Here is a 24,537-nt window from a genome sequence, read left to right on the forward strand (position 1 = left end):
GAGGGAGCTGCACTAAATCACTAAATGATTATGCTAGAAGGCACAGTGGTAAGTGCCATGTGGAATATAATTAAAGTGTGGTGGGAATGTTGAAGATGTAAATATCACTTTAAAATGGGCACAGATCAGGAAGGTATTTCTGGAAGAGGTAGTATTTGAGCTGAGTCTTGAAGACTTTGAGCACGTGACAATGGAAGAAGGATAGTCTATAGAGAGAAAGTAGCAACAGCAAAGGTGGGGATATAGGAAGTCACAGAATTTGCAATCTGGTGACATGGATTGAAATAAAAAGGGAAATTGGGGGCAACTTCTGACGGTGGCCATGATCCAACCAAGACACTCGTTTGAACCTGAGCTACTTCAGCCTGCAAGTCAAGACTTTGGGATCTGCAAGGGCACAAACCACAGCAAACATGAGAGTGGGTTTTTGAGTCATGAGAATGGATCAGATATAGATTCAGAGAGAATTTCAGGAGAAAGACATGCCTTCATGATCCTTCAGATGCCTTGGGTTACCTTGCTTGGGCGGTGGTATGTGTAAAGGTATGTGTAAAGAGCAGGGGCTCTGGAGTCAGATTACTAGAGTTAAAATCCTGCCTCTGCTATTTGCTTTACGTGACTCATGTTCTTTCTGTAAAATCGGGATTACAAGTGGGATCCATCTCATAGTAGGGGGTGTGAGGAATAAAGGAGTTAATACATTTAAAGCACTTAGAACGGTGCACAGTGCCTCGCTCGGGGTAATTCTCCTAACAGCTTTTAGCTGCAATTGTTTTCAGGGAATCCCCGAAGGAAATTCTGTCCATTATCAAATATGTTGGGACCACCTACATATCATAGGGGAAGGGATTGCTGGTTTCTCTTTTGTGCACTTACTTTATTGTGATACGGGGTTTAGTAGGTATTCCATGATCATGCCCATGAGGTGGTACTTCATCAAATACTATAAAAATAATCTGCAGGGCACCTGGGTGGCTCAGTCAGTTAAACATCCGACTCTTGATTTCGGTTCAGGTCATGATCTCCTCTGGGATGGAGTCCCGTGTCAGGCTCTGCACTGACAATGTGGAGCCTGCTTGGGATTCTCTCTCTCCCTCTCTCTGTCCCTCCCCAGCTTGTGCGTGCACTCTCAAAATAAATAAATGAACTTAAAACAAATAATCTGCATTCATTGTAGACAAATCATAAAGTAGAGAAGAGGAGAAGAAAGATAATAAAACCCATTCATATTATTACTCAACCACTGACAAAGTTTGGTATTTCTTCTCAGTCTTGTTTCTGTGTGTGAGTGTGAAAGTGTGTGTTTTTTGTCTTTGTTAATATTGAAATAACACCGTGTTGTACAGGTTTGCATCCTGCTTTAGTCTTAACATTATATCATAAGCATTTCATTTTTTAATTTGTTTTTTTTTTTTTTTTGCAGTATGTTTTCCACCAGTGTACATTGATGGTATATAAGGAATGTATGGATTTCTGTATATTTGATTTTTATCTCGATACTTTTTTCTAATAATTCTTGATTACCTTTTATGGACAATCAACACACTTGCTTTCTCTTCCTTTCCAATATATAAACTTGATTTTTCTATTTCTTGACATTAATTTTATAATGATTCTAGGACAATAATAAAAATAGATGTAATGGTGGGGATCCCTCTCTTGCTCCTACTTTCATGGGATAATTTGTTACTTTCCATTAGCAATAATCCTGCAGTATCCCTCTATTCTTAGATGACTACAGCTGGGTGTTTTCCTTTTAAATCAACAATGGATTGTAACCTGTAAAAAGTACTTTTTAGGCAACTGATCTAATATATACATACATTTACATATATTAGATCAGCCTCAATTTTTTATAAGAGCTCTCTTAATCATGATAGACTACTTCTTTTAATATTCTGATATTTAAAACTCTCTATAGTTATATTTAGCATTTTGTTTCTATAGTCATAACTAAAGTTGCTCTCTAGTGATATTTCATCTATTTCTTCCTAAAATTTTATATTTGTAGTGTCAGGTGCGTGCTAACTTCATAAAAAGCATTGGGATGCTGGACATAGAGGGCATGATGACATAAGTGAAATAAGTCCGACAAAGAGCAAATACCATATGATTTCACTTATATGTAGAATCTAAAAATCAAAATAAAACAAAGAAGAAACAGGCCCATGAATACAGGGAACAAACTGGTGGCTGCCAGAGGGAAAGGAAGGTAGGGGATGGGCAAAATGGGTGAAGGGGAGTAGGAGGTATGGGCTTTCAGTTGAGGAACAAATATGGAGATGAACGGCATGGCACAGGGAATAGAGTCAATGGTGTTGTAACAGCGTTGTATGTGACAGATGGCAAGCGTTGTATGCGACACTTGTGGGCACAGCATAACATATAGACTTGTCCAATCACTATGTTGTAAATCTGAAACTAATGTAACATTGTGTGTCAACTGCAATTTTTTTAAAGATATTAGGAAAGTTAATTCTTTTTCTGGAGTTGCAGGAAAGTTTATATAGAATGAGAATATTCTATTCATCAAAATTAAACCAAACTTCTCTCAACAGTTTTATGAGGCTAGAGATCACTACTGGGGCAATTATTTCTTTGACAATTTTTTTTAACTTTCTTCCCCGTTTCTGGTTTACTTGGGTATTGAGCCTGTCCTTGAATATATTTTAGTTTATATTTTCCTAGAATTGTGCCTATTTTATTGAAATTTTCCACTTAAATAATATAGTTATAGGGTATTCTCTTAAAATTTAATTTTTCCTTTGTATTTCTGGCTGTAGCCCTTTCTAATTCCTAATTGTTTATATTCCTCCATTTTTTTCTTATTTATTCCAGATGGAATGTCCCAGATGGCAGTCCATCTGATTCTTTAACTAGATGTATGGTTTTTTAAAGTTATTATTAACTTGAGTATAGTTGATACACAATGTTACATTAGTTTCAGGTACAACTTAGCGATTTGACAAGTTTATACATTATGCTACGTTTACCATATGTCCCCTTACATCATTACTGCAATATCATTGACTGTATTCCTTATACTGTGTCTTTTATTCCCATGACTTATTCATCCCATAACTAGAAGATTTATATCACATACATGTGTGTGTGTGTGGGAGTGTTCCCTTCTTTTTAAAGCGAACCAAAAAATGCTGTATTTATTCTACCAGTTGTGCTTTATATTTAGTAATATGGCTTTGATAGCTTTCAGATCAGCACAGACAGAACTGTTTCTTACGGCTGCACAGTACTCTTTTGTAAGGATATATACCATATTAATTTACTAAGCCCTCTTGCGATGAACACAGGTTGTTTTCAACTATTTGCTCTTACAAACCATGCTGCAACAAAGAGTATCACACAAATGCCATTTCTTACATGTGATCATATATCTGTTGGATAAATTCCCAGAAGTGGAATTTCCAGGTAAAAAGAAAACACGTATGTAATTTTGTCTCACAACTATTCTACAAATTCCCCTTGCAGCCAACCTTAGCCTGCAACCATACAGAGAATGAGATTTAGGGAAATGTGGCTCCAGCTTAGCTAAATGGCTAGAATTTTCAACTTTTAATAGAATCATCCATTTGCATTATGTAAAAATTTTTTTTCTATATTTTGAGTCATCTTTACATGATGAAAATTCTTTGATTTTTCCCCAAAACTTCCTGCTTTAATTTTTATACTTAAATCTTTGATCTATTTAGAATTTATTTCTGTAAAATATATGAGGTACGCATACAACTTCAGTTTTTCCCAGCTAGCTGTGCTATTGCCTCTCCAGCATTTATCGAATAGTACATTTTCCCACTCACTTAAGATGCCACTTATATCATGTATGAAATTCTTGTATTACGTCAGCAATGGACATTTCATTTCTCTTTTTCTAAAGCTTGTAAAGTGTTGCTTTACTTTATATTTTCCAGCTTTATTGAGGTGTAACTGACAAATAAAATTATAAAATATTTAAAGTGTTCAACACGATGGTTTGATATGTTTCCGTTGTGAAAGGATTCTCACAATCAAGTTAACTAACACATCCGTCACCTCACATATTTACCTTTTCCTTTGTGTCTGAGATTATGTAAGTCCTACTCTCTTAGAAAATTTCAAGGTCTGAACCCCTTTACCAACCAGCCTCTCTCCATTTCTTAAAGTTCTTTTCCTAATTTCTTGATCCGATTGCTTCACCACCCTCTTTACATTCTGTTTTTCATCTATTCATTTAGGGCTATGGATTTGTTTATGAACACTGGTTTGGTGATAATACACATGTTCTCATGTGTGTTGGTTTCACTCTCCCCTTTTTCAGTCTCCGTGATGTTCTTCAGTTTAAGTTTTGATTCCCTCTGGTCCAACAGTTTCTTACAGATTATTCAAAACACGGGGGGTTGTTTTTAAAATTCATTTTTCCTTAAGTTGGTTTGTGATGAAATATTATTGCCTGTATTCTTTATTCTTTTGGAATTTTCTGGATTTCAGGTTTGTACATTTAATTCTATTAATGTTATACATTTAATTCTATTAAAAGTTTACACATTTATACATGTTCTTTGGTGGGGGGGTGTGAAAGTTTCAGGGGCATTTGGGAAAGGCATACATACCAATTAGTTCTCTTCCATAATTATATTGAGAGCTTTTACAGCCTTGCTTTCTTCTGTCACATTAATCCTACTACAGAATGAAAGTCACTAAAATGCTCCCTGGCTACCACACTTATCTCATGTTATACTGTTGGTATCTATGGTGATAGCTGCCTTCCTGGAGCAAGTCTTCTATCTAAACTCTTTTAGGCATATGAGGGGAGAGCAAAGGTTTCTCCTGAGAGTTCTGCTTTTTGAAAGTAATCAGCCTAAAATAGTCCACGTGCCAAAGACACACATTTTGGGGTGGCAAATTTTACCGCCCTACAGTCTATTTGTTCTTTTAGAATAAATGTATTGAGGTGAAAGATTATATCCTTGGATGTTTCCTTGCAGGAAAAATGAAGTCAAAATGTGAGTACAATAGAACAGCCATTACTGAGTTCATCCTGCTGGGCTTGGTGGAGACACCAGACCTGCGGCCAGTTGTCTTTGTAGTCTTCCTCCTTTCCTACCTGCTCACAGTTGGGGGCAACCTCAGCATCCTGGCCGCCATCTTGGTGGAGACCAAACTCCACACCCCCATGTACTTCTTCCTGGGGAACCTATCGGTGCTGGACGTTGGGTGCACCACAGTCACTATTCCCTCAATGTTGGCTCGTCTCCTGTCCCACAAGCGTACTGTTCCCTATGGAGCCTGCCTCACACAGCTTTTCTTCTTTCACCTTCTCGTTGGGGTGGACTGCTTCCTGTTGACAGCCATGGCCTATGACCGATTCCTGGCCATCTGCCAGCCCCTCACCTACAGCACCCGAATGAGCCAGACAGTCCAGAGGATATTGGTGGCTGTGTCCTGGGCTTTAGCCTTCACTAATGCACTGACCCACACAGTAGCCATATCCACCCTGAACTTCTGTGGTCCCAATGTGATCAATCACTTCTACTGTGACCTCCCACAGCTCTTCCAGCTCTCCTGCTCCAGCACTCAACTCAATGAGTTGCTGCTCTTTGCTGTGGGTTTCATAATGGCAGGTACTCCCCTGGCTCTCATCGTCACCTCCTATGCCCATGTGACAGCTGCAGTCCTACGAATCCGTTCTGCTGAGGGCAGGAAGAAAGCCTTCTCCACATGTGGCTCTCATCTCACTGTGGTTGCCATATTCTACGGTTCAGGTATATTTAATTACATGCGACTGGGTTCGGCCAAGCTTTCAGACAAGGATAAAGCTTTTGGAATTTTTAACACCGTCATCAACCCCATGCTGAATCCAATCATCTACAGCCTCAGGAACCCTGACGTGCAGGGTGCCCTCTGGAGAGTGCTCATGGGGAGGCGACCACTGGCTTGACAAGGTCCTGAGGTCTGGAGTGTCACTCCCTCCTTTTCCCTTTCTGGACTAAAGAAGAAATCCTCTAGAGCCAGTAACTAAGACTAACGGTCCAGAGTTGCTTCTGTCTCCCTGCACAGGAGGTTTTGTTTGTTTGTTTGGTTGGTTGGTTGGGTTTTTTGTTTGTTTGTTTTAATTAGGGATAAGAGTTATTGTTTCCCAAAGAAACCATGTGCAATTTATAGTCAGTAGGTGTGTGGGCCCTGTCAAGTCCAACCCTTTTGACAAATTACAACTTCAGACACTGTGTGCTCCTTTCTCTGAGTAGAAGCAAAATCTCAGAACCTCGACTAGTACAGGTTCATGTCTCACAGGGAATGACTCTTTGGTTGGTTATAGCCTGGCTTCCCCAAAATATCCAAAGCCTTCCCCACTGGGGCGCCTGTGTGGCTCAGTTGGTTGGGTGTCCAACTTGGCTCAGGTCATGATCTCTCAGTTTGTGGGTTCAAGCCCCACATCGGGCTCTGTGCTGACAACTCAGAGCCTGGAGCCTGCTTCGGATTCTGTGTCTCATTCTCTCTCTGCCCCTCCCCCACTTGGGCTCTGTCTCTCAAAAATAAATACATGTAAAAATTTTTTTTTTTTAAAAAGAAGCCTTCCCACCACACCTTGCATCCATTAGTAGGTCATGTGATTCCCGCAAGTTCAGCTATGGATGGTCTGGTTTTAAAACATGGACCTAGAGATTAGATTCATTTTATTTCACCTATCAGATTTCTACAAACCAAAACAGGAACTTTCTTTTCCTATCACATGAAGATATCATGGGATATAGAGGGGACAGAGAGGAAGCTGTATGGGTGTATGTTCTCTAGTACCTCTGGAGAGCATGATTCATGTGTGCAAATTTTTAAAACTCCACTAATAAATATGGTAAACCTTATAATACAAATTTAATGTTCCTCGTCTGTTTTTCCTGATATATTTCAAATCATTTGAAAAGATAATCTTTTGTAATGAAAATATTATTTACGCATGAAAACCCCCAAAATACTCCATATGAACTTCCTCTCTAAATCCTCTCAGTCCCAAAATCTTCCAGCTGAGATCATCCATATCTGTAAATAAAGCCATATAGTGATGCTCCCCTAAACGTCCCTTCTCGGTAGGAGAACAGTCTCTAACCTAGAATGTTCTCTCATCTTGCATGCTACATCCTAAGCTTTCATCCAATCAGTATTTGGCTTTATTTTCCTTCTAGCCTCCCTTTGAGATGAATCACCTATTGTGGGCATCTCTACTCTGTCACTGATGTTTCCTGATTCCTTGCCCCAAAACATCCCTTTGACCTGAACTGTGTCCTAGCTTCTCTGTGAGTTTTCAGGGAAGTGAAAGGATTGAAAGGACTGGGTAAGACAGAGATGAAGAGAAAGGACATGAGGGAGGGAAACAAAACAAGACTGGAGGTGAAGCGTTTGCAGGAAAATGAAGAAGAAAGAGGGACACGGGGAGAAATAGGACAGAACTGCAAACAAATGGGCTGAGAGTGAAGGCTCGGGGCACTGGAGTGGACTGAATGGGGTACACAAAGAGTGGAGACAAGAAAGATAGAGAAATAGGATAAGATACCTTGAGATGGCTAAAAGGTCAGAGAAAAGAAGGGGGGAAACAAAATTAGTGGGTCAGAGACGAAAGAGTTGGGCTTCTGTACAGGGCTGCTTCTGTTCTATACTGTCCAGCAATAACCAGTTTATGCGACCCTCACACCATCATTGTGGTGTATCTTTTCTACCGTGAATAAAGCAATCTTCAAATTTCACTGAAAGTGCTAAAAAGTGTCCAAGGGACACATTTTCAGTTTCTCTTACAAGAAAGTGTTCTGAGAATGTTAGGGAGGTTTATCAGATGACAAAAGAGATGAGAAGAAGTTCTGGGTATTTTGTCCACCTCAAATGTCACCAGAGTCTATGACTAACCAACCACCTTATCAACTTACTCTCTGCCTTTTGGGTCACGCTAGCCAAGACCGTCAAAAGACACGGGGGCGGGGGGGGGGGGTTGGGGGGCGGGGAGGGGAGGAAGGGGAGGGGAGGAAGATAGCTCTTTCCTGATCCTTTCTTAGCCATCAGATAAACTTCAAGAATGCAAATGGAGCTTCCTCCAAGGGTCGAGGAAACTGTCCAGGAAGATCTACAACATGGTCTTCACTTCATCACTTCCTCTCATCGGCAATGTTCTCGACCTTGAATAAGTTCTCAACCTTGTCTGGGCCTGTACTTGACAGGCACAAGGTAACCATCAAGGTTCTTCCACTTGTAATCCCTTCTAATTCTACTAGTTTTAATGAACAAAAAGACTGTGTCACTCTGTTTACCCTGAAGAGTTACCACATCTTCCTACTACCATTTTTCCTACCCACCAGCATCTAACCCTGCTGCACAATGGAGCTTATTCACTTCCAAAACTCCTTGTGCCTCTAGCCTTTCTTATATATGAACACTCATCTCAAGGCTCACGGGATGATTTCATGTGTAATCACTGGAGTAAAATGGATCAACTTGTTCAGCATCATAAGTGATGACTCAGGCACTGATTCCGGGCATGCTGTCTACTCTCCAGAATCATAGGGTTTTATTACCGATTTGGGAGATTCCCTTTTCTTTGGAATTTGCCTGGTTTTTTTTTTAATTCCAGGTTATTATTCCAATGTATGTTTATCATACATGTAATACATCATATCATAAAGGTTCAAACAATACAGAATATCATTGTCGCTCTTTTATGCCATTCCTTCAGTAATCCAATTTTTAAAAAAGAACTAAGTGGCGGTAGCTGGTATTTGGCTTTCCACACAAATGAACACACGCTCCCACTTGCATGCACGTCAACATGTGCAAGCACAACACCGTACTGCTTTGTAATATGCTTTCCCTCCTCTCTGTATTATTACAATTTTTTTTTACATATCAACCTACAAATCAACGTTGTCCATTTTGAAGGCTTCATGATATTCCATTTTATGTATAAACTACAATCTATTTAACAAATCCCTATTGATTTCATTTATTTCCTATTTTGGGCAGTTGTTAATAATACTGGAGTTAACATTCTCATTTGTATATGTGTTCATATAACTGAAATTATTTCACTGGTTATATTCATAAAAGGTGTGTGTGTGTGTGTGTGTGTGTGTATGTGTGTGTGTGTGTGTTGGACCAAGGTTGTAGGGCAACCAGCTTTAGTTAGTTGATTGGCAGTTTATGAGAATGTTTCTTACCTCACTTGCTTTTACTGAGTGTTATAAATAGAATTTTTTTTATCTTTGATAATTAGATTAAATATTGCATTATTTTTAAATTAGAATTTCTTTATGAGTGTGACTCAATTGATTTTTATATATTTATTTCTAATTTATTTAGATTTATGCTTTCAAAATTGCCAGTTCATATTTTTTGCCCCATGGGGTAGTTTATCTTTATTTTAATCATTGGTGGCAACATTTCACATTTTAGGGTAGTATCTCTTTACTGTCTGTGTTGCAAAGATATTCCCTAATTTCCCACTTGTCTTTTACTTTGTTTAGGCTTCTTTTGCTCAAATGAAGTCTGATATTTTTGTGAAGTTTATCATGCTTTTTTTGTCATGCTTAGAAAATAATGACTTTTCCATCCAAATGTTGGTTAAATACTTATCAGTGATGTTTTTCTAGTACATTTACATTTGCTTTAATTTTTTAAACGTTTATCATTTCTTTTTGAGAGAGAGAGAGAGAGTGTGTGAGTGGGAGAGAGACACAGAGAGAGAGACACGGAATCCTAAAGGCCTCCAGGCTCCAAGCTGTTAGCACAGAGCCCGACATGGGGCTCGAACCGACAAACTGCAGGGTCGTGACCTGAGCCAAAGTTCAAATGATTGCCTATTTACAATTATTTGTAAGTCAAATATTTAAAGTACACACAATTTATTTTTGTGTATGTTCTAACTTTTCCCCTAGTGGATCAAAGTTGTCCAGATCCCATAAAATGTAAGCTTGCTTGTATATGGTGTACATGATAATGTATATGGTTTATGTATAATATGTGTAATGTAATACAAATATAAACACAAATATATAACAGCAGCCAGCGAAATGACAGAAGAGGAGATCCCCACTCGATTCCCCCCTCAGCAACAATATTTTGGACAGAAAAGTTGTGGGGGCTCTGGGCTTTAGGTAGGAGACTGTGAGACCCTGGTGGAACCCAAGACTAAGAAGGTATATTTGGAGAAGGACATGTGCCCAGGTGGCTGTCATGCTGACAGTAGGTCCTGGCTACAACCTAGAAGCAGCTCTGTCCCCCTGTGAACTCAGCTTGGCCCCGTTTGGCATTGGTCCCGTCACTGGCAACATCTGCCGGGAGACCCAGCAGAAGTCATACCCACCTGTGCCCTGGTTAACAGCCCCGCCAACCTTGACCCTGGCTGTGGATGCTGAAGCAGCTCCAGCCCTCTCAGCTGCCAGTCCCGCTCAGCCGGGGACAATGCAGGAGACACGCTCATATATGCCTCTCAGACCCTCAAGCCCCGGTCCAACTGCAGACGCTGAAAAGGCCCTAGAACTTGGCTTCTGCACCTCACAGTCATGGGCCAGGAATACTCCCGCTCGTCCAACGACCCACCAGGGGACACATGCTACTGTGCCTCCAGAGGTTGCCCCACAGACCTCAGTCCAACTGCAGATTAAATTGGCCTGGGAACACTTGTGCCCACAAGGACCTGGAGGAAGACACACTCCCAGAGACAGGCATGCCAACCTATCTTTGAAGAGTCCCTATAACCAACATCTAGCTTCAAAGAGACATCTTGGCACTTTACTAGGATCAGCTTCAGGCATCCTGCCAGGATTTTAAATCTTGAATCCTGAAAAGTGCTCCCTCGTCAATGAACTCTCGCTATTCAGCCTCACATTCCACCCACCCCTTTGGTCCTCATGATCCACTCCCACATCTCTCCTTTGTCAACAAGAGGAGCTTCCAGTTCCTGCTGGGTTGCACTGGCGAGTGTATTCGTTTCTTATGGCTGCTGCCACAAAATACCACACACTTGGTGACTCAGAACAACAGGAGTTTATTCTCTCATGGCTCCAGAGGCCAAAGGTACACAATGAGTCCTACAGGGCTAACTTCAAATGGCAGCAGAGAAAGTTTGCTCCACAGGCTCCGGGGAGAACGCATTCTGAGTCTCTCCCAGATGCCAGTGGCTGCTGGCCTTCCTTGCCCTGTGGTTCCCTCATTCCCTCTCCACTTCCAGCCTCGCATTGCCTTCTCTTCTGTAGTCATCCCTCTGCCTCTGTCTCCTAAGTACTCCTGTGATAACATTTAGGGCCCACTTGGATGGTCCAGGATCATCTTCCCAGATGAAGACGCTTAGCAATCACATCATATCTCCAAAGGGTTGATTTCAGGGCTTAGGACCTGAATATCCAGGGGGCCCTGTTTCAGCCTAGTGTCAGATTCTTTTCAGTGAGTGAATTATTTCTCTGACATCATGAGTGGGATTGGCCTTTCTCAGAATATGCTGAGACGTAATCCCAATTGTTCTGGAGGCATGGAGGAGACCTGGGAAAAGTTCTTGAGGAAGACAAGAATCATCTTGTAGACATCTGCTTCCTATGAGGTGTTTGTGTGGCCGTCACACACAAGGAAGTTGATCTCCACCAGCAAAGGGGAAGGGATACTCTGGCCAAGTGACTGCAGGAGAGTCTGGGGGTTTGCAATTCTCATGAGCAACCTCTCAAACTTCCCCATCCCCAGACTCAGGGTCTCACTCCTTCCTTAGCCGGGCCCTGGATTTAGCACAGGAGACTTCCCTAAGCTGCACATTCAGCCTCCCATGTGGATCTGCCACCCTTACAATTAGGTCCGATGCCTGATTTTCAGAGCTCTCTCCTTGTGGCTGCAGAAGATGTGCCAAGGAAGTTTTCAGGCTTTCGTGGCATACCCTGAATTGAATGTTGGTTCCCCTGGGCTTTGCGTTGTTTTTTCAGGCTTCTGGGAAAGTTAACAGAAGCGACCCACCCTTAATTCTTAAAACTCCGCAATTCTTATACTTTCCATGGCTATCATATTAATGTGCTGGTGCTAAAACGTGACCCAGTGTTTCGCCTTTCACCTGTACCTCATCCCAACATACCACAGCTGAGTCTCAGCGATGAAACTACGGTTATCACCAAGCCCACTTTCCCCCCAGCTGTGGTGAATGGTCCAGGTGCAGAATTCCATCAGGAGGATTTGCTTCCTAGGGCCACTCCCAGTACCAGCTGTCTCAGTCAGGCTCCCCCCAGAGCAGAGCCTGAGACAAGACGCCCGTGTGGCTTAACTGGGAAATCATCCCAGGGAGCAGGAATCCCTGGGAGGAAGACAGGGGTTAAGAGGAGAGTGAGATGAATGAAGAAGAGATGTCCCTGACCAAGGGGCCAAAGTCTCTGCAACGGATGTCCAGCAGAGACTTGATTGAGCGTGAGAATATGGAATGCTTCCCACGACTGTCTGAGGAATGGTTGCTGGGGTGTCTACCCATTGGCTCCCCTTTCCTATTGTCAAGGCGCTCTCTGCACTCTGGGCACTCAGGCTCAGACCTAGCGAGTACTCAGCCCCACTGCCAAAATTCATGGCATCAAAGGATCCCAAGGAAGAGGCTACCCTCTGTCGGCCTGCCACAAGCAAAAGCCTGAGGGGAACTGTCCGACCCAGCTGCAGATGAAACGAGAAGAAAGGCTGAGGGAGAGGTGAGGCAGACATCTGATGTGTCTGCCACAAGGTGCTTCCTAGAGGTGTTGTGAGGAATGACAGGGACCCAGGCGCAAAAAGTACGTAACATATTACCATGTGCCTAACAAATACCCACAGATGTTATCAGTTGATATGCTGATGCGTTGCCAAACGTCTATCATCAGCTTAGCGAATCTTACGTGATTTAATCTGCAAGCAATGCTCTATGGTAGAGGATATGCCCATTTCACAGATAAGGACACTGAGGACCAAAAGGGTACAGCAGCTTGTCCAAAGTCAACCACCGAACGCCAGAAAACAGGTCTGTCCACAGTGCATTTCCTACTGCAGAAGGCTCCTCTGGTGGGAGAAGACAGAGACCCTCTCTTGGGAAAGGAGTGTTGCGTAAGTAGAGGTGGCTATAGGTGTCAGAGGAACACCCTCCTTAACCCTCCTGCATCTTCTGTTTACTAGTCTGCCGCCTTCACCAGGGCTCTCAATCTCTCAGAGCCCGGCCTAGATAGTCATATTGGCAGACAGCTCCCCAGAAGGCCTCCTAGCCCAATATAGCTCTTCGATCCCCACTTCCAGAGACACTGCTGGGTGCCTAAGACACAGTCCCAGGGGCTCCCTCTAACAAGGCCCTGAGGGGGAAAAACACCACATTTCTGAGGACTCATTAGGAAACTGGGTGTGAAGAAAGCTTCTTCCTGCCTCTCTTTTGGGGCTCCTTTCTCATCCCAGGCCCAAGACAAGTCTGGAAATTAGTTTATCTCTGCTCAGTGGCTCCGCTCGGGGTTGACATCTGAGAAATATACCCCTCCCTTAGCAAACCTATATCTAGTCCCGTTTACACCTCTAGTTTCCGGGGTGGCTTGAGAATGTGAACAAGTCCTGGGACCTCAGTGACCCTACCATTAAATGGAATTTATATCACCGTCTCTAACTACTTGCTATAAAGCTATGGCTAGAGATAAAGCCCTTGTTCATCTTTTTAAAAGAAAATTTGAATACCAGAAGATGTGAGGCACGGTTGCTATATTTAGGAAGGGCTTGTGTTGTTTACAAAACAACTTGTCTTTCTCCCCATCTGTCTACTCCCTCTTTGGAGAGATAACACTGTAAGGATAATGCTAGGGTACAGAAAATATCAGCTTGTTTCCTTGATTTATTATATCTAGTTCCTTACCTCCTTTCTGGCGGATACGTGGGTCTACATAACTCCTCATCTCCTTTCCTGAAGAGCCTCCCTTGTGTCTACGCCCATGCCTAGGTGAGTGTACTCAGGGGTTCTTTCCCTGCTCTTCCAAAACAGTGATGGGGCCTCTGTTGCTGCCATCAGCTCAAATCTGACTTTTCATGAGGTACAGTTGCTGCCTCTGAAAAAGAAACTGTTTTATGGGAAGATCTGAGGCTACGACCCAAAGATCCTGGCTCCTTTTCTGGACCCCTTCGCCCATACCCCCATTTCTTGGAAGCCTGTTCTCTGTTACTCTTAGGAGAGCGTAGGAGAGTGGGATTCACTGAGTCTGATCCACTGCCTATGACCCATTGCATCGGGCAGCCTTAAACCTTCACTCCAGTCCCAGGTCCTGCTGAGCCTTTCCATCAAAAGGAACATGGAGGTATTCTTTGGAGTTCCAGAGCAGGGAGCGGTAATAGCTCAGGAGGGAGAACCTGGGACTCGGGACAATGCTTTGAGAATGCTAAATGCCTCTACACCTCCCGTAATTCATCCTAATTCACAAAAGTCTAGCCTCAGTTCCAATATGTCCCGAAAATCTTCCATGACAACTCTAGGTCACGCCGATGCTCTCTTTCTCTGCAATCCTATGAATGCTTGAGCCATCTATTTATCTATTTAATAAACACTGAGTACCTACTATATATAAAGCAGTATGATAAGTATTAATGTTGTAAAACTGAATGAAACCTGCTTGTGGTCCTCATGTCATTTACAGAGAAGTAGGGGAGATACACTTTATAGAGAAATGACTTAGCTAGAAGATACATGGTAATAAATTCCATGAGATCATGTATAGTGAGAGCTTAGGAGAGAAAGAGAGACAGTGGTGCTTTTGACAGTGGGAACTCCCAGGCAGCCAGCCTTCAGTCTTGAAATACTTGGGATGTAGAGTTGGAAAGGGATCCATTGCAGCCAGAGAAAACTGCATGAGCACAGAGGTAGAAAGTGACACAGTCACAATCTAATGCTTACGTGAAAAAAGGAAAATAGAGAGTAGTTCATTGCTCTTATGTAGTATATGTACAGAGCTGTGGTCCATCCATTGATTTGTCCTTTGCAAAACACTGATTAATCATCAATTTCAGAAATTATGAGTTGCCTGTGACTGGTCCTCCTTCTCGCCTATCTGGTGATCCTAGAATTTTAAGCATATTTTAGAGATCACTGCATCTAAGTTTTCATTCATGTGAACCCATCACCCTTTCCCCTTCTGCTAGAGTCACTAGACTCCAACCGCTTCCCTCTGATTCCGGTGTATTCTATGCAAGGGAATAACATTGCTCTTAGGAAGTTCGAGCTCTGCTTATCCCATCAGCAATAGAGAAACATTGATTTTTTTTTTTAACCAGGATCTTTTATAATATCTGAAAAACGTGGCTCAATCTGCTTCTCTAAGTATGTGCCTACTTCCTGAGGATCTCTCCTTAGAGCGAGTGGTCAAACCGCTGTGTCTGAGTCAAGAATAAGTGGAAGGTTGGTGGCCGTGTGATGTAGAACACTAACGGTACCCAGCTGCAGCTGCCCCAGAGGTCATGCTTGCAATTTTGTTTTCAGAGGTGAGTAGCAGATACTATAAAAACAATAAATAATTTTAAATTAAGCTCTTATAAAGTCTTAGTTGGCATCAAGAACATCAGCAACTTATTGACCTAGGGATTTTGAATTTATACTTCAGCACTACGTTCCTCACCTTGGATAAATATACTCGGTTCAACTATCTGATGTCTGCAATCACGGGTCTGAGTCTTGCTCTCTTTGTTTGAGCTTTATTTCTAGAAGCTCTGAAGCCAAGATTTTCAAATGCTTTCTGGTTTCTCTGGAAATAGCATTAATTTTTCTATTGTAAAATCTGCTTATTGGTTTTGACTGATGCCCCAGAGTAAAATGGAGAAATCCATCTTAATCCCACTGTCTGTTTTTATCTTAATTCATTTTCCCAATGCCCCAAGTATTTCAACCTTTTCAACCAGGAGAGGATAGAAGGGACAAAGTGATGATGGTTTGGGGCATCTCAGCTAAGAGCAGAGGCACTGAGTTGATGGAGGAGGTGAGTGATGAGGTGTAACCTGGGGAGTGGGAATATCATCACCCAGACAGCTGAGAACTTACCTGGGGTTTTTAACATGGGTAGTTTAAAGCATTAATGTTGAATAAACAAATTGGAGTGGACTGATATCTCCCCTCCTGGGACATTTCCTTACAGAAACTCATGGAACCAGAAGTTGGGGTTAACAGGACATCTGTTACTGAGTTCATTCTACTCGGCCTAGTGGAAACAGAACAGCTGCAGTCTGTGGTCTTTGTAGTCTTCCTCTTTGCCTATCTGCTCACACTTGGGGGCAACCTCAGCATCCTGGCCGCCATCTTGGTGGAGCCCAAACTCCACACCCCCATGTACTTCTTCCTGGGGAACCTATCGGTGCTGGACGTTGGGTGCATCACCGTCACTGTTCCCTCAATGTTGGCCCGTCTCCTGTCCCACAAGCGTACCGTTCCCTATAGAGCCTGCCTCACACAGCTTTTCTTCTTTCACCTCCTGGCTGGTATGGACTGCTTCCTATTGACAGTGATGGCCTATGACCGATTCTTGGCCATCTGCCGGCCCCTCACCTACAGCACCCAAATGAGCCAGACAGTCCAGAGGATGTTGGTGGTTGTGTCCTGGGCTTTGGGTTTCACCAATGCATTAAATCACACTCTTACCCTAACCACCCTGAACTTCTGTGGTCCCCATGTGATCAATCACTTCTACTGTGACCTCCCACAGCTCTTCCAGCTCTCCTGCTCCAGCACCCAACTCAATGAGCTGCTGCTCTTCGTAGCAGCAGCCTTCATGGCTGTAACCCCCTTGGTCCTCATCACTGTGTCCTATGCACACGTGGCAGCTGCAGTCCTACAAATCCGTTCGGTGGAAGGCAGAAAGAAGGCCTTTTCCACATGTGGCTCCCACCTCACAGTGGTTTGCCTCTTCTATGGTACTGGTATCTTCAACTACATGCGTCTTGGTTCCGAGGAGTCTTCAGACAAGGATAAAGGGGTTGGGGTCTTTAATACTGTTATCAACCCCATGCTGAACCCTCTCATTTACAGTCTTAGAAATCCTGATGTTCAGGGTGCCCTGTGGCGGGTACTCGTGGGGAAGCAGTCACTGACTTAAGGTTTGACAATGTCCTTTCTCTCCTGCCTCTTCTGGGTTAAGGAAAACTTCCCATGAAGGCATTAACCTAGAAAATGGCCCATAATCATATCTCTAACTGCCTGAAGACTTGTGTGATGTATGTGTCCCGCAAAGAAATGCTATGTAATTCATTCATTAATTCATACAACAAATATTTATTAAGTTGCTTCTCGGATCCAGATGCTTTCCTAGGGAACTGGTGAACAAAATAAACAAGAGTCTCTGCACTTATGCAACTCATGTTTTCATGAAGACAGACAAAATACATAAAATAAATAAGCTTCATATATGGAATATCACCCAGCGATAAGGGCTCTAAAGAAAAATAAAGAAGATAGGCAGATATGAAGCTAGGTTCTGCTGAGGAAGTGCCCCAGCTCAATTTTCACCTTGTGTATGGCTGTGCTCACTTTCTGAGTAAGCCTGAGGCCTTGAAAGCCCAGTAGTTCTGGAGAGCAATGGCCTATAAGGAAGGGCTATCTGGATAATAGGTAACCAATTAACCCAAGTAACCAGTAATGTCGCTGTGAAGGTTTTTTTCCTGGTGGGGACATAAGATTCCATCTAGGTCAGAGTACAGAAAGACCTTTTAAGCCATGGGCCCAGTGCCAAGATTATCCTATTCTACACTTCACCTTTCACCTCCAAAAAAATCCATTCCTTCTCTTGACTATCACACAAGAACCCAATATAATGTTTAGTGGACAGGTAGGGTCTAGAGAGAGAAATAGCTCACTAAATTAAAACCACTTTAATACACACATGATATATCTCCAGGTCAAAAAAGCAATGTCCCATCTCCACCCCCTGCCATGTCTTTCTTATTGGATGAATCCCCTTGTTCACAGATATGATAAAGCCTTTGTAAGAATAAGCATTTATACGCCAACCAGGTCCTTTGAGTTTTCAGCAAGGAATGTACAATATAACCCTCTCCTCCAACATCTTATCTTCCCCTCCCAAACCCCCTAGCTCAGAAAATGCCCATAAATGAAGCTTCTGGGAGTGATTCCTCTCTCTAGCTTTATTAGTACATCAGTACAGCTCCAATCCAGAGAATTTCCTCATCTTGATGTTTATCCAGCCTTCAGCTCATCCATTTCCGATTTGCACCTCTTCTCCAGCCTTCCTTGGAAGGCTACTTACCCTGTCCTAGCAATTCTACCATCCCTCCAATGTATCCTTCCTAAATCTGCCCCATGGCTACACCTGGAGCCTGGCTTCCCTGTGATCTCTTCTTGGAGCCATGAAGCTGAGGATGGGCTGAGATGAGGATGGAAGAAAACACAAGAGTGTGGGAGGTAGGACAGGAGTGGGAGTGGATTAATGAAGATATAATGGGAGGATGCAGGGAGGGATGGGATAAGATGGTGAGCAGAAGGGGTGAGAAGGAAGGACAGAAATTAGGGGAAGGACACAAGAGAATAGGAGATGAGAAAGGATGGGATGATTGGAATGATCAAGCAAGATGCCTCAGGGATGCTGATGAGCTCAGAGATAAGTATGGAAAAAGTGAAGAATGAATGGGATCGGAGAAGAGAGTAACATTCCTAGTATGGAAACACTTCCCATCAGCATGTGGCCATGTAATAACTAGCACCTTTGATGTTATTGTTGGGTTTCCCCTGCCCCTCGTTCTAACTGGGCGGGGGGAGGGGGAAGTTGAAGTTTTGCTGAAGGTATAATGATGCAGAATAGTCTCGGTACTCCTCTTCTGCTTCCTCTGACTAGGAGCCAATCCTAGGAGAACAGAGAGTAGGGCCGGCAGGGGAGAAGGAGGATGGAGGTGTGTGCTCAGGGTTCATTCCCCACAACCCCACTGGCCCACTCAAGTTATCAGCCTTCCTGCCTTTGGGGACAGTGCCTGCCGGTACAGTCTAAGGAGTACAGCTGAAGTATGTCTGTTTTCTGATACTCTTGGGTGTCCCAACACTTCAGGGTTAAAGAGAACAAGCAAAATTCTTGTGAGTAAAAATCAGGAATGTGGGTTGTAACCACTGCTCTGAGACCTTAGAAATTTCCTTTCTCTGGCTGGACTTGTTCCAACCTATACCTTAAAGAACTGGGACAAGATCATGTCCTCCACAGTTCTTCACATTAAATGACCCTTGATTACAATAGGCTGGGTGAATTTTTTCCTAGGGCTGAACCCAGAAAATATTTTGAGGACGTTATCACTATTTCCACCACTCCATCTAACCTGTGAGCATTTGACACAACCAGTCTTATCTATTACCCATCAAAGGTCCCCAGACCTTGGTAAGACAGCAGAGACAGGACTCTGGTCTTCTCAGCCCTAACTGCAAAATCCAGCGTTCCTTGATGGCTGACACTCTATGCCCCTTGAGTAGCAGCATATCTTGCAGGAATGTGGAAACAGGATGCCTACCAAAGGAATGACTCAACTATGAAGACTGGCAAAGACAGGACCAAACCAGGCTGTGCCAAGATGGACCCTAGAGCTGACCTTTCACTCACTTTCTCCTTCATTATCGTACATTAAAAGTCATGCCCAGGGGTGGAGATTTAAAAGTCATGCCCAGGCTAATTACACATATGACGCATTAAGAAGCATGACCTTTAAATGCACAGGTGCCAATAAATCCCCACCTCTACATGCTTAAAAGACATCCTTTTCCCACCCGATAGAAAACTTTTTTTCTTCAACTCATGTAATTGCCCCTTCCTTTTCCTCATAAAAGCCCCTTGCTTTCATCCTACAAGCAGGGCTGTTTGGATTTCTACCAGAATCTGTACTCTCTGAATTGCGATTCTTTAATCCCAAATAAGTGCTCATTTGCCTCTCACTGTGGCTCTTTATTTTCAGATTCATAGTCTTTCCCTGTAACGCTTTATGATTTTGCGTCTCGCTTTGAGCGAAAAAAAGACTTTTTCCATCTATAGCAGGCAAGCTAGGCTAGTTTACATTGTGCTGACAAACAGCCCCTAAAATCTCGGGGGTTCTCAACAGCAAAGGTTCATTTTTTATTTATGCGACCTCAGTTATTTGATAGATCTAAAAAGAGTTGTTGTTTTTTGATTGCTCATCTTTTTTCTTATCTTGAGGATGACTAACGACTTCCAAGTCTGAGTGGAAACCGCAAGTCTACATTTTATTTGATTGGGTAATTGCTTGTAGTGAACATTCATGGTCTTTCTGATTTCTGGTTCTGCCTTTCTATCAGCTCCCAGTTTCCCTCTGGCATCCGGGTGGTTCTTGGGAATGGGTTCCACCCTGTGGCTCCAGAGTGGAGATACTAGCATTTATCACTGGCCTGGCCATAGTGATGATTCTCCGTGGGCATGTGGCCTAAGCTAGTTTAATAAGATTCATTTCACAACTGTGTTTCCATGACAGAATTAAGCCCTGTGCTTAATTCTGACAATTTTGTCAATTTTCTCAAAATGGACAATTTTTTCAATTCTCCCAAGGCTCCATAGCTAGCAACATCCTAGATGCACAGGACAGAAGTTAACTTACTACATAGAATGCATACCTTAGGTTACTAGAACTCAATTCCTTAGGAACTCTGGTTGAGAAGGACTGCTCTACATGTGCTCCTGATAAAGAAAATTTGTAACTTTTAATGTTTGTGGGTCCTGCTCCTGGGCTCCCAGGGAAGCTATACTTTTACCAAGATCACAATGACTTCATTCAACTTCAAAGCATGGGCAATCTTTCTGCCTTGAGCACACATTGTACATCTGCTTCATTAGCGAATAACCTAAAAGAAACATTCCAAACTAAAGATAAGAGGAAAAATCTCCCTAAGTTCTGTGTCTGTTCCTGTACCTCTGAAGCCTGTGAACTTACACATACTAAAAGCATAAGATAAAGGTTTTAATTTTCTGAAACGTCTTTGGCCATGATGACTGTAACTCTCAATGTAACAAAAAACATATATAACCCTGGATTAAACATTCCTTTTCCAAAGCACACTCTTCTTTGTGAAGATTGTGTATCCCGGGCGGCAGCAGGCTTCACTTGGGCTCCAATAAAACTCTTTTCCTTTTTTTTTTTTTTTTTTTTTAAGAAATTCTAAAAGATTTGTTGATTTTGTGTCAAAACTCTTAGTCAAGCAAAGAAATAAACATCCTTGCCCTTGGAAGTCTGAGAGGCATCAAAGATCTACCAAGTAACCTGAGGGGCCAAAACACAGGAAAGCAAGGAATCCCAGAGAGACGTTGCCGACAATTGCACTGCTTTCCCGACAAACCATTTGCTGATTCCAAGACAGGGGCTGAGAGACCACAAGCAGAGCTTCCATGGGGCGTCTGGAGCCGGAGAGGCGGAAGGAAAGTGGGGGTAAGACCCGACAAAGGGCAAAGGATGGTACACACTCCAGCTTTTCAATGGGGCTTCCAACATGGTACCTTCTGGAAGTAATACATAATAGGAAATAGGCCAATGAGGAACACAAAGACAAGAGAAATGTAGCTTAAATTCAATCTCCTTACAGCTTGCAGCCCACTGATAGAAACCGGAAACATGCAGAGTGTGACCTTCCCAGGGAACTCATGGCTGCCTTACTTCCTTAACGTTTTTGTTTTATTAAAGACTAAAAGTAGGAGTGCCTCGGTAGCTCAGTCAGTTGAGTGCCCAACTTTGGCTCAGGTCATGATCTCATGGTCCGTGGAGCTCAGAGCCTGGAGCCTGCTTCAGATTCTGTGTCTCCCTCTCTCTCTGCCCCTCCCTCTTTCTCTTTCTCTCTCTCTCAAAATTAATAAAAATTAAAAAAATAATAAAATAAAGGCTAAAAGTAACCTTATCATAACAGCAGCTAGCCCCTCAAGGCCCTAAAAGCCTTGCTTTAAAATTCCTTAGAAACTTACTTTATCTCTATCTCCCTGCCACCACAACATTAAAAATATATTATCAGTCCCTCCTCACAATCTCGGTGCAGCTCTTTCTTCCCATTGGTCCTGTCCCCTGCTATAATTAAATCACCCTTTTGCACCAAAAACGTCTCAAGAATTCTTTCTTACATTTACTCACAAAGCCCACTTCATAATTTCATCAGTACTGAACCTTCTGTATACCGTTTTTTCCCTACACATACATATCTATGATAACGTGTAATTCATAAATTAAGTACAGTAAGAGATTAACAACAATAATAAATAGGACAATTATAATAAATAATAATAAAATAGGACAATTATAATGATAAACCGTGACAAAAATTATGTGAATGTGGTCTTTCACTCAAAGTATCTTATTGAACTGTACTCTGCCCCCCCCCATGATGTAAGATGATAAAAGGCCTACGCGAGGAAATGAAGTGAGGTGAACGACATAGACATTGTGATCTAGCATTAGGAGACTATTGACCTTTTGAGGTCAGGAGGAGTATCATCTGCTTCGACTGTGGGTACCAGGAACCACAGAAAGCGAAACAACACTTAAGGGGAACTTCTGTATAATCAGAGTTTACATCCCAGGCCTTTTAACTAGACTGTGGGGAAAATGCCTACAGGTCCTGTGGCACTAATAGCTTCTCACAATCGGCCACAGCTCAAAAGACCAAAGTAAGCACTATTAACGCTCAGGATTTTAAATAAAAGATATTTTTATTGGGGTGAAGAGGCAAAGAAGAAAACAGAAGCACCAGCTGCCCCTCCTCCTCCTGCTAAATGTGTCCAAGGCAGATGCTCCTATGGTCTGGATGTCATCCCTTCCGGATGATCAAGAAAAAAGTGATTTGTTGTGGACCAGAAGTTTGGCTCCTAAGGGACACCATCCTACCAGGCAGGGAGTGATGCACCCACTGCAGCAGCCTGCTTGTGGCCAGTGCCTGCCTTCCAGTGCCTTCCCCTGGATTGTCAGATGGTCAAAAGGCAGAGAGGCTTGTTTTCTCGTGGGCACAGCTTGGCTGACAGTGGCAGGTCAGAAGCTGAACTTACCAGGAACCTTGTCTGCTTTTGTAGAACAATGTTGCTAAAGGAGCACAATGTTGCTTTTGCTTTTGCAGGTTGTACTTAAAAGTTCAGGTGCTTCCTCTCCTTCCCAGATCCCACAAGGCCCATAAATACAAACAAAATAGAAACAAGATCTTGTGACCCCTCTTTGTGAAAGTCCAGGTCATTATGACTTTTGTGGAAGGTGATTCAGGAAATAGATCAAAGACTCTGAACAATAAAGCATTTGGCCCTGGCAATTCCATTTCACCAATTTCCCCTAAGGAAACAATCAGAGAAGGGAACAAAGAGGTACATACGAGACACTTACTGCCATGTTGCAAACAAGAGGAGAAATGAAAGCAACTAAATATTGAACAACAGTGTTAAATGAATTCTGCTGTCTTCATTAAATCACCCACTGAAAGGCTGCGTAGGCAGTAAGTGGTAATGTAGCTGAATATTTACTGACATAGAAATGTATTATTAAGTGAAAAAGCAAGTTTCAAGACAATTTGAATTTATTCGGAAAAAAATATGATTACATATAATTACCAGAGATCAAAGTTTAGAATTTATACCAAATTGAATTTATACCAAATAGCTGTTTTGGGGCAGTAGAAATACAGGTTATTATTTGGGGTTTATTTTGATTTTAATATTTCTGCCAGAAGTGTATATTGTTGGTTTAATAAAAACAATAAAAGTTAAAACTAACAAACATCCCATGGTACCTCATTGTCTGCAGACTCATTTCAAGCTCCTCTACAAGGCATTTGAGGCCATTTGAAGTCCCTTCCACTGGCGGCTGCTTGTTCACCCGGGACACTCGGCTAGGACGTTCCCCTCACCTGTCGGGCTGTTTCCTGCCTCTCTGTCTTTGTCCACCTGTTCTTGCTTAATAACAACTGCCCTGGCTATGGGCCAGGCATTCCTCTAAGGGCTTTTGCACATTATCTCATTTTCCTCACGGCTACCCTCTGAGTGACATGACGCTGTCGTACTCAACGAAAAGATGAGAACACAAGGCTTAGCCAGGTGAGGTGACTTCCATGACCACACAGGTATAGGTAAGGCTGGGACGAGAGTGCTGGCTGGCTGCGCAGATAGCAAGACTCCCGTCCACACCATTCCCCTCCTCTGTCACAGTGATCTTACTTTGTCCCGCTTTCCCTGGGTAGCGCTTAACATGGCATTACTTAAGTCGCAGGCCAGCTGTCAACCCCCTAAGGAAGCCTTCCCTGAATCCTCCCTCACTAACAAGCCAAGCTAGGCTTTCCTCCTCCGTGCCCCTCAACCCTCCTACACAGAGCATGACCACTGCCATCAGCCATCGCATTAAAATATTCTTCTTCCCATCTATTGTGAACTCCTGGTTCATGTTTGTAACCCAGTTTGAGCCCCCTAAGAGGCACTCGATCATTATCAGTTAAATGAATTGAACCTCAAATCAATTCACTTCCCCATCTGTCAAAATCTGGCTCCACTGATGCATCTGCAAAGGACTGCTCCTTCTTTGGAACTGCCACAGTTCAGTGACTTACCAGTTGCT

At 42.8% G+C, this 24,537-nt stretch overlaps 2 protein-coding genes across 2 annotated transcripts; both read left to right on the forward strand.

Annotated features, from left to right (window-relative positions):
* The first annotated feature begins 4,987 nt into the window (after positions 1 to 4,987).
* Positions 4,988 to 5,935, forward strand: LOC102957076 (olfactory receptor 3A1). The gene has a single exon (XM_007076144.1). It carries the CDS (start codon positions 4,988 to 4,990, stop codon positions 5,933 to 5,935), a length of 948 nt encoding a protein of 315 aa, XP_007076206.1.
* Positions 5,936 to 16,106: 10,171 nt separating this feature from the next.
* On the forward strand, positions 16,107 to 17,066 carry LOC102956813 (olfactory receptor 3A2). The gene has a single exon (XM_007076143.1). It carries the CDS (start codon positions 16,119 to 16,121, stop codon positions 17,064 to 17,066), a length of 948 nt encoding a protein of 315 aa, XP_007076205.1. The 5' UTR covers positions 16,107 to 16,118.
* The last annotated feature ends 7,471 nt before the right edge of the window (positions 17,067 to 24,537 follow it).

The sequence above is a fragment of the Panthera tigris genome, chromosome E1 (genome assembly GCF_018350195.1).
Source record: "Panthera tigris isolate Pti1 chromosome E1, P.tigris_Pti1_mat1.1, whole genome shotgun sequence".
NCBI lineage: Eukaryota > Metazoa > Chordata > Mammalia > Carnivora > Felidae > Panthera > Panthera tigris.

Bases quoted from the DNA above. Each gene is read 5' to 3' on its own strand.
- LOC102957076 (XM_007076144.1), top strand. From the start codon at position 4,988: ATGAAGTCAAAATGTGAGTACAATAGAACAGCCATTACTGAGTTCATC.
- LOC102956813 (XM_007076143.1), top strand. From the start codon at position 16,119: ATGGAACCAGAAGTTGGGGTTAACAGGACATCTGTTACTGAGTTCATT.